Raw genomic sequence first — 10,271 nt, 5'->3', positions numbered from 1 at the left:
ATATCAAATCAGACACCGGTGTCCCAAAGCATGCTAAAATTTCAGAGTTAATTAGAACGCAGTGTGTTTAATTAAAGCCAATTATAATATTTGAAATTATCTGATCGATCCGTGTTTGTACAGTTTGGGTCTGTTTAGGTGTTGATTGGTGCACTTTGCGCGCCGTTCGATCTCGGAACTTCTCTGGGGAAAGTTTGCTTTGTAAACTGGCCGGGGCGGGCCGGCGCGAAATCCGCGTCTCCCGCGCCCGCTCGGGCGCATCCAGCCGGACTGCTTTCCCGGCGCCGCCGAACGCAGCACGAGAAATCCCAGCTCGTTGCTAAACCGTTGCGCCCTTTTGGGTCCGAGGGACCCCGCCACGCACCAGCTGTCTTTCCCAGCTCGATGGCTCCTCGGAGCATCTTTGCAGAGAGGCAACTTTTAGGGTTGCCGGGTGCGTTGGGAGAAGCCCCAGCTCGCGAGTGTTTGATTTGGGGTTTTCGCTCAGGTAGAAGAGCCCCCAGGGCTGACTTGTGGGGTCGGCCAAAGTGACAGAAGGAATCCAAGAAAAGTTAGGACAAGGAGACAATAATTAACTGCTCTTTTTGTAATTTCGCACGCTGCGGGAGCCGAGGCACACCCTGGCGTTTTCGCCCCGCTTGGAGCGCCCATAGTTTTCCAGGGAGAGGGTTGAGAGAGTTCCAGGTCACGTCCATCGCCCCCTGCGGGGCTGGGCGCTTAGAGCGCAGGCTTCTCTCCAGCACCGGCGTTCGCGCGGCGCTGGGGACCTAGGCCTTTTGCCCTGTGCAGGGCTTGGTCCGACTCTTGCGCCCGCAGGAGGGCGGCAATTAGGACTAGGCAGCGTGTGGCAGTTTCCGCGCGCCCCTGGGGTCACGGCATCAGCTAGGACTAGGTGCTCCGGTCGTGGAGCCGGGGCCCGGCTGCTGGGCCCGGCGGGACTCGGGGTGGACACCTGCCCTGGGGTGGGTGGGAGTCCAGGCTGTTCGGCTCCCGGCTCCCGCTGCGCAGCGGCACTCCACTCTCCCCACCCCAGGAGGCGCTGTTTGTCAAACTTGGCCGCCTTGGCAGGAGGCGCCTGCACGTTCTCACTTGGAAATTGAGCCTCCTCCGGTACTCGGGGGTCGGGCTTCAGGAATCTTGGCGGTACAGAGTAAATATCTGGGGGGAGGAGGCAGTGCAGAGAACAGGGGTCTGGGACCCTGCAGATTTGCTTTTTATCCGTGAACTCAACAGGGCATCCTTCCAGCGCAGGACAGAGGCGCCCTTTGGTTCGCCCCATGTGCCAGGGCGAGTTGCCCAGTAACTTGCAAGCAGGGCGCACGGCCTGGTTTGGGCTCAGTCGCCAGATGCCTTCTAAGGCCCCCGCGGCTGGCATCTCCGCGCCGAGAAGGCGAAGGCGCCCTCTCTGGGCCTGAGAAACCCACCCAAACCTGGCTGGGCTCCGTCTGTGCGCGACTCAGGTGGGGATGACCCTTACTTCTTGGTTTTCCCCGGCCCACGGGCGAGCGTGACCCGTGGCGCAAGACGGAACCTGGAGCGCACTCAGAGGCAGCGTCACCACCCGTGGTGGGCAGGCTTTGCCAGTGCGTGCTGTTTCCACCCTATCCCGCAGTTTCCGGGATTCTCTAGGTGCGTCTCTCCCGACCCCTCTGGCCTCACCGGGCCCAGGGTCAGTCTGGCTCTCTCTTTTCCTGTTCTTTCTCCTGCCCCTGCCTGTGCTTGGCGCCCGATTCTGACTCCAGGTTTGAGCAGAGCTAGAGGCCCGGAGGCCCGCACGGTCTGAGCGTGACCCCCGGGCGCGGAGGACGTGGGGCGGGCACAGGAACTGCCGGCCTTTGGTGCATCGGCTCTCACCCTTTCCCAGAGGCTCCAACTGACATGGCCAGGCCACGGGCCTGTGGCCATGGGCCCTCCGAGGGTGCTGCGTCCGGTCGAGCCCGCGCTTCCCCTGATACTCCAGGGGACTTGGCTTCCAGGAACTCTCCGCCTAGGCTTCTCAACGCCGGAAATGCAGTTTATTACGCTTTGGAAGGATGTTAGGGAGGTAGGCGGGTGCCCTGGGCTAAGCCTCGATCAAGCAGAGGGCATTCACCCAGTGCCCTGAACCGCAGGCCTCGAGCCCTAGGACTCCAAATTGGCCGAAGTTTCTGGGTGGGGGTGGCTTGGAGGCGGGTACCAGCTTAGGTCCCCGTCTCTGGGCCTTGCACCAGGCACCAGTGGAGGATTTGAGACTGAGGAAGGGTGAGGAAGAAGTTTCCTCCCTGCGCGCGCCGCACAGCCCCCTCCGTGGTTGGGTAGTGGGTACCGGCGGAGGACACTGGCACGCGCGGTGGCCCGGGCACTGGGTGGCCGGGCAAGGAGGACAGGTTGAGACCGGGTGCGGCTCCTGGGAGGTTAGAGTCCGGCTAGACTTCAGCCAGGGTTTTTGGTGATGCCATGGATCAGCGGCCCAAGCGCCGCCAAGGACTTGCGCCCTGCGTCCCTCACACCGCTTCCAGAGCCGGGCGCCAGGGGCTGCGGGCGCTGTCTCTTTAAGGTCACTGCCTGCTCCGGCACGACGTGGGGAGGACAGCTGGGCACTGGCCATCTGACTGACTCCGGCTTGACATCTGGGAGCCCACTGGTGTGTGGCACGCGAAGCGCTTGATGCCGCTATTTAAATGCAAATGTGAGGGGGCTCATTGAAGCCTCTCCCCGTAAATCCGCACAAAAGGAATACTTCCCACCCTCCGAGGAGGAGGCAGCCGCGGCAGCTCGAGGGCCACCCGTGCAAATCGCGTTGGGCGAGGGGCTCTGAGTGGTCGCTGCGGCCGTCGCGGCCAGCAGGGTCCCCGGTAAAGGTCAGGCCCCGCCCAGTCAGGCCCCTGGACGCCGGTCCGCCCCTGAGAGTGCTCTGTGCACCGAGGTTAGACCTCCGGCCAATGCGGGCCTGCAGAACCTCCCAAGTAGCAGTCTGTTCCTCCTCCTCTCCCTTCTTCTGGGCACCCAGTGCCCCATGTTCCCCAGAAAGGGCAAGGAGTGGGGGCAGGACTCCCTCGGGAGGCGACCGGACGCCGGGACGCACTCCCAGCGTTACTCAGGACACTCGGGATTTGACCTGCTCTCTTCCCCATCCCTGGACTGGCTGCGGTGTCCCTCACTCCCCTCTGCTGCTGCTCTAGCCCCATCAAGTCGAAAATCTGAGGGTGGGATAGGGTGGGGGCCCAGGGGGTACCCTCCCAGGTCGCTCCTCAGCAGGCCAGGGTGGAGACCCTGACCGGTCGTCGAGTCCTGGTGCCCACAGCTCCAAGCCAACAGCGGAGTGACAAAAAAGATAAAGTTGGTGAATGATAAAGACCGTATTTTCCACGCTTTGGGTGCGGGACCAGATGATGTAGAAAATGAGCTGAAATGGATTCAGCCTCCGAGCCTGTTGTGAGAGCAGCTGATTCCCCCATTTCGGGCCAGATGGCTGCTGAACACAGATTTGCATTCATTTTCGCTTAATATCGTCCAAAATAGTGGGGCAGCTGCATTTGTTGTCAAAAAGGTTTAAAACCCCTTTTCTTTCTGGGGCAGGATCGTTACCTTATGTGATGGGCTTATAGAACTTTTTTTTCCTCTTTAGTCAACAGTATCAGATTTAGAAGGATTTGTTTTTAAACCTTCTAATTTGGTAATCAGATTTAAATCGCCTTGGCGCGTGTAATCTGAATTAAAGATACTGTAAATGATTTTAAGCATGATACTTTCGTTAGTGCAAGGAAGGGGCACCTCTAGCACAGGCTGGACATTTTAGGAAGTGTGCTACAAAGGAAGCATTGTTTCCTATTTCCAACTTCATCTTTCCCGAAAAGGCACTTTGCATATTCTGACAATAACGCTCGCCTGGCCGCTTGCCCTGCGTGAGCCCCTGAGCAGCTAAACACGCAGAGACAAAGCGTTTCTCAACCCCACCCTCCCCGGATGGCCAACTTTATTTTGCGTTGTCTCTCCACGAAGAAAGTGTTCCCTCCTACACAAGGGTCTGCTGAGAGTGGAAAGCGCTGGGCTTATTAGGAATACAGAAATTTTCTTTTAATTTATCATGAATAGTTTCCATACACTTTGATTTAAGGTTATTAACATTCTATAGACAGTGGCATCTTTAATATGTGGCGATCGCTTCTAAAGACTAATCTCATTACCCTCAAATAGTCATAAAATATGATTTTATTATACTTACGTATTTAATTAGACGGCCGGCACCGTAATGGATTTTGAGATGGGACTGGTGCAACAGCTTTGATAATTCACTTACCTTTGGCAATAGTCATTAACCCCCAACACCAGCAAAATAGATCTCTTTCCAACACATCTTTTTCCTCACTCCTACCGAGAGGCGTGGGGGTCCCCAGATAAAGTGAATCGGACTTCGATTTTCCCGATTAATTAAAATATTAACGTACACACGCTGCCAATTCACGGGAAAAGGGACTGCTGCCCCAGACCCGGCGGGAGGAGGCTGCCCTGCGACACCCTTGTGCCCTGCAATCTTTTTTTTTTTTTTTTTTAAATAAAAAGGGCCTGATTTCTCTTGGCAGAGAAGTGCCTGGGACAGTTCCTGGTCGTCCCCTGGGTCTCCGCTCCTTGTCGCGCAGAAGTCCTTTGGGCGGGCCGCGCGCCTGGGCGCGGAGTCCCGGCTGCAGGAGCTGGGCCGCCGGGCCCACCGGCTGCCCGTGCCCGACTGCCCTTCTGGTTCCTAGAAACCAGGTCGGGAAGCCACGGGCCGCGCGCTCACCCGGGTCCGGCGGCACTGAGGGCCGGGCCACAGCGCCCGCGGCGTCCGCTTGAGTTTTGGAGTAGTTGGCGCCAGGGCAGTCTGGCCATCGCGCGGGTCGCACAGCCAGACACCCGGCTCCGGGTCGCGGGAGAGGCCGGGCGTGCTTCCCGTCGGCCGGGAGACACCCGAGCCTTCTTTGTCACTGGCTGTGCGTAAGAACAGGCCGGGGGCCGGGGTCTACCGCGGCCACCGGGAGAGAGAGAGAGCATCTGGCAGAAGCTGCCTCCGACGCGGATTCCCTGCCCGGCACTCGGCGGCCTCCGCCGGGGTAGGAAGCCTGGGGCGCCCGGCGGGGCTCAAACGGGGACTGGCTGGCCCTGCAGCAGCCTTAGGTCTGCTTAGAAATCAGGCTGAGCTGCGCGTCCAGCCTCGGCGGGGGAGCCCTGGGCACTCCTCCTCCCAGTCCGTTGCCCGCTCCTCCCTCCGGCGCCCTCCCTGCCCCTTCCCACTTCTCCTTTGGGCGGCCCCAGGACGAGCCGCAGCCCCTTGCATTTATTGCATGCATCTGGGCAACTTGGGGCGCCTCGGCATTTTACAGCCCCCCGCCCCGCCCCTCGTGTTGGACTGTGTGGCAGGTTTTGCAGGGAGGTATGAAGGGGCCAAGCTGCAATCAAGCAGCGGCTGCGTTTGTTTCTTTTCGAGATTTATTTGGGCGAGTGGTAACTTCCTTGGCCGCGGCTGGGCGCGAGGAGCCGCGGTGCGTGGCGGGGGGCGGCGGCGGCGCTCGGTGGCGCTCGGCTGCGGCGGGGCTCGCTGGGCTCGCGGGGCTCGGGCCGGCTCGCGGCGCCGTCAGGCAGTCAGTCGGCGAGCGCGGCGGCGGCGGCGGCGGCGAGGGGCGCGGCGAGGGGCGGCCGCTCCCATATATGGCGCAGGCACCGCCCCCCGACGTCACCCTCTGACAGCGCCGCTCCCGGGGGCTTCGAGTTTTGGCTCCCGGGAAAGGGTCCATTCCTCGGGGAGAGAGGGCTGAGTTTTGTGCGCCTCCGTCCGCTGCGCGCGCCGCTCCAGGCCCCGCCGCGCCCCGCCTGCGCCCGGGACTGCGCCGCAGCACTCACTGCCCCGTTTATTTGTCTTTGGAGCAGGCGGGCCGCGCCAGAAGCGGGCGATCCCGCAGTGTCCTGCAGCCGCGGACGCCGCCTGGCTAGGATGACACCACGTTGAGCGCGCCTGCAAACAACAACAACAACAAGCGCCGCCGCGGCCGCAGCGTCCTGCTCCTCCGAACCGCCGCCGCCGCCGGTGGAGCCACCTCCGCTCCCCTGGCCGTCCGGAGCGCCCGGCCGCTGGTGTATGTCGCGCCTGCCCGGGACGGGCTGAAGCCGGCGGCGGGCCGGACCGCAGGCGCCGAGCAGGGCGAGGGCGGCCAGGGCAGCCGCCTGCCGCCGAGCCCCGAGCGCCGCTGCTCGAGGAAGCGCTTTCGGCCGGGAGTTGCGGCCGCCGCCAGCAGTTTTCATGTTTGGGATTCAGGAGAATATACCGCGCGGGGGGACGACCATGAAGGAGGAGCCGCTGGGCAGCGGCATGAACCCGGTGCGCTCGTGGATGCACACGGCGGGCGTGGTGGACGCCAACACGGCCGCCCAGAGGTACGTACCGGCCGCCCCCGCGCGCCCGGGTCCGGGCCCGGCCCGGCCCCCTCCGCCGGCCGGCGCCGCGCTCCTCACCGGGCCGCTGTGTCTTTCCTTCCGCAGCGGCGTGGGGCTGGCGCGGGCGCACTTCGAGAAGCAGCCGCCTTCCAACCTCCGGAAATCCAATTTCTTCCACTTCGTGCTGGCGCTCTACGACAGGCAGGGGCAGCCGGTGGAGATTGAAAGGACCGCTTTTGTGGACTTTGTGGAGAAAGAGAAAGTAAGTGCACACACATGATCACACCCTCTCTCTTTCTAGAAGTGGGAGGCAGGGGGTGCCGGCGCGCGGGGGTTCGAGTACCCCCCTCGGCGGCTGGCACGGCTCCGCCAGGCCACCCCGCCGCCGCCGCCACCACGTGCGGCCGCCCGGGACCGCCGAGGGCTGGGCAACTTCTCTGCGCCCTCGGACTTACTCGGGGCGAGGAGAACGCTGGGCTTCCAGCAGGAAAGTGACATCACCGCCCTGCTCCGAGCTAGGAATTCTGCCGTGTGTGAGGCCGAGGGCCTCGGTCTCGGAGGGGGACCGAGCGCGGTGGCCGCGCCTGACACCGATCGCACTAAATGCAATTATTTATCGTTACTTTCAGGAGCCAAACAACGAGAAAACCAACAACGGCATCCACTATAAACTCCAGTTATTGTACAGCAACGGTAAGTGCCTGCTGCCTGCTCGCCGCCCCTGCAGCGGCTGGCTCTCCTTTTCCGCGCTGGTGAAAGGACATAAAGATTTCGAGATTAAAATGACATGGATGTAAACACGAAATCTTCTCATGGCATAGAAGGAAAACAAAACATAAACGATCAATAAGTCGATGGCACTTCACATGATTAACCGGTGGGGCTTGAAGTAGAAAGTATAAAAAGATCGATACGGGTTCCAGCAGAACATCACTTTTAAGTGACTTTTTTCAATTTTGCAAATTAATGTTAATTATTGGGATGGGGGTAGCACCATAAACGGAGCATAACTTCCTGTGCACGAGTTTTTTTTTTTTTTTTTTTAATCCTCGAGAGACATTAGAAAGAGTTCAGCCTCTCTCACTCAGTTTCCATTTGGTGCTTTTTCTTTTCTAAAAATAAACGACCACTTGGGCCCACCGCGAACAGCTACCAGGCCTGCTCTCTACCAGTCAAATTCCTTGCATATTGAAATGCAAACCCTAAGAGTCTTAAGGATCTTAATTAAGAGAAGAAAAAAAAATTGAGCTAGAAGTGGCGGGGTTCTCTGTCTCCCTTTCAAAGGGATTGCCTAAGTTTTGCTGCATCACCGTGGCGGCAGTCCTGAGTTACAGACTTCCTGTGCCCGTGTGCCCTCCCCGAGATGCAGCGCTCAAATCCTGATGAGAATTTGTCTCTGTTTTTTGCAGGAGTCAGGACAGAGCAAGATCTGTATGTTCGCCTCATAGATTCAATGACCAAACAGGTGAGAAAGTTTTTGCCTCTGCAGGAGTTTTCCCTGCTGGGCCTGGGTTGCTCTGGGCTTCAGAGGCAAGGGCACTGACAAATGGATCTCATGGATTTGTTTTCCACTGAGCTTCCTTGACATGCTAATGAGAATTCCATATTTATTGGAATGAATGAAGCGATTGGTAAAATAGTTGATGTCATTAGAATAGGACGTATATGCTTTATTAAATGTCTCGTGATTGGAATCATATTGTTTTAATTAATTACGGTAATTAATATTTGACAGAAAAATTTTAAGATGTCCCCCTCTTGTTTATTTTTAAATGCTTCTCTGCTAGGAATCAGCTCATTAGATTTTTTTTTTTTTTTTTTTTCCTATAGCAAAGGCAGCTAACTCCTAAGCCCATCGAGTTGGACTTGATTAGTTCGTTTTTTCCTCCTTTCCAGTGTGATGGTCTAGTAACAGGAGACGTTTATTTGGATTTAAAAGTTAAATGTGTTGGGGTGAAAAGTCACCTTGTTCTCCTCTAGTCCATCTTCACCTCGCAGCCCCCCAGCTCCATAATTCAAACTCCAAGCTCCAGGGGTCACTCCAACCCGTCCACTGCTCTGCCCCCTCTCCCACCCTCTGTCATACCTTGTAAATAACATAATTACAAGCAGTTCCTTATTAAATTATTTAACCTGTCTTGGTCAACTTTTCCGATGATAACTATTGGCTATCAGTAATGTGATTAAGTGGAGAAAAGTGCGTCATTGCTTTTTGACATTGTGCAGTCTCTGGCTGCTGGTTTTGTGCTGGGTGGTGTGTTGTTGATTTGGTTGCTTTAAAGATTCCACCCCCCCCCCCGATTTTTAAAAAATAGAGTGTTGTGGTGGGGAGGGGGGCAGGTCCAGTTTGTAGATTCAATAAACTCGATTGTTTTAAAATATACTTCTAAGCTGGACTTCACACTTAGAAATGAAAGTGGCTTCTTCGGTTTTGATGGTAACTTTAAGAATTGTGAGCCAAGTAAAGGAGAGCTCGTTGGGGCTTCCTGCAGCCCAGCACATATGCCTCCCACTCTCTGCATGCAATTAGTTTGCAGATTTTATTTCCCCTTTAAAAAGTTTGTCCTTACCTAGGTAGCAAGCGTGTTAGATTTTAATGTCTGCAGCGGTAAACCAGTGTGGTTTTCTCTTAGAGTAAAACAGATCTGACAGGTAAACTAAGGTCTTTCTGACAAAGACAGAGGCAGTGTGCCTTTCTGTAATTATTTCACTCCATTCAGAGAAGTCTATGGAACTCGGGCTGCTGGTTGACAGTGATTTTATTTCCTTTGTATATAATGGCTAAATGTTTTCGGAAATCGCTATAGTCTAATTAAGAGGTTTATGTAGGCAGCGCTAAGTTTCTCTGTTGTTGCACAGAGGAGGAGGAGGCTTCATTTTAACTACACTTTTATTGTTCATTTAGCCTTGTACCTTTGCAGTATAAACAGGGCTGAAAATAAAGGCATTTAATCTCCTTTCAGTGACGGGCATGGAGGGGGGAAAAAAGGAAAGAAATAGCCCAGTAACTGATCAAAGAGTCAATGGCGCTGAACCGACAGTTTATGGATTTCTGTTTGTGCTACAAAATAAAAAAATAAATCAAATATAAATACGGGGATCCATCGGAGGACAAGCCACTCTCTCAGAAGCGCTGGTGCCCGCTGCGGCCACGCGCCCTGCAGCTCCAGGCGGCTTGTTGGCCTGCGGTGACACCCATCACTTCTGTGGTTCTGAGCCAGGTCCAGGCGGGAGGCCGGGTGACCTGGGTTCGTGGGGACCCTTCCCTCTTCCCAGGAGGGCAGCTCCAGGTTTTCACCAGAAAGGGCTTTGTCCGCCTGGAAGTAGAGGAAAGTGTCAGAAGTGCCCGGGGAGGTTGGAAGGAATTTCTAGATAATTTCCAGGGGTGGGGGCGGGAACCAGAGAGAGGATAACCCTCCCCTTTCCGTGGAATTTTATGCCGGGAACTTGGAGCTCCAGGACCCGGCCTCCCGCCCCTCCCCCAGTAGCCTTTTTTTTTTTTTTTTTTTCTTTTTTGTTTTTTCGAGAGGCCGACGGTGGAGGCCCATCCCTGGCGGGCAGCGGCGCGGGCGGGTCCCGGTCCCCAGCTCGGGTTCTCGGTGGCGGAGCCCGGCTGAGCGCGGCCATGAGCGCACCTAGGGCTTCACACCATCTGGCGGAGCCTCTGCTCAAAACCCACCAGAGCGTGCGCGCAGACACTGCCTTTTTACCCGAGAAAAATCATTGTTAGCAGTTTCAAAATAAACACCAGATTGGCCATTAGCACTTTCTTTCCAAATATCATCCGGCGAGGAGCACGTGGCCACGCGGGCTCCGGCGCCTAGGGGCCCCGGCACTCCTGCGGGGCGCTGGCGACGTCCCGGCCCACGTGCGGCTGCTGCGCC

General features: G+C 57.0%; 1 protein-coding gene across 15 annotated transcripts in view; it reads left to right on the top strand.

Moving 5' to 3' along the window:
- The first annotated feature begins 5,748 nt into the window (after positions 1 to 5,748).
- The window catches only part of EBF3 (EBF transcription factor 3), a 128,867-nt gene continuing 124,344 nt past the window's right edge, over positions 5,749 to 10,271 (top strand). For all 15 annotated transcript variants that reach the window (XM_078344103.1, XM_035269510.3, XM_078344102.1 and 12 more), the window contains exons 1-4: positions 5,749 to 6,387; positions 6,493 to 6,649; positions 7,017 to 7,080; positions 7,797 to 7,852. In XM_078344103.1, coding sequence (XP_078200229.1) covers positions 6,254 to 6,387; positions 6,493 to 6,649; positions 7,017 to 7,080; positions 7,797 to 7,852 — 411 coding nt within the window. In that variant the 5' untranslated portion in view covers positions 5,749 to 6,253. The remainder of the gene's footprint in view (positions 6,388 to 6,492; positions 6,650 to 7,016; positions 7,081 to 7,796; positions 7,853 to 10,271) is intronic.

Source organism: Callithrix jacchus, chromosome 12 (assembly GCF_049354715.1).
Source record: "Callithrix jacchus isolate 240 chromosome 12, calJac240_pri, whole genome shotgun sequence".
In the NCBI taxonomy this organism is placed as follows: Eukaryota; Metazoa; Chordata; class Mammalia; order Primates; family Cebidae; genus Callithrix; species Callithrix jacchus.
The sequence above is the reverse complement of the archived record's forward strand: the minus strand, read 5'-3'. Positions and strand labels throughout refer to the sequence as shown.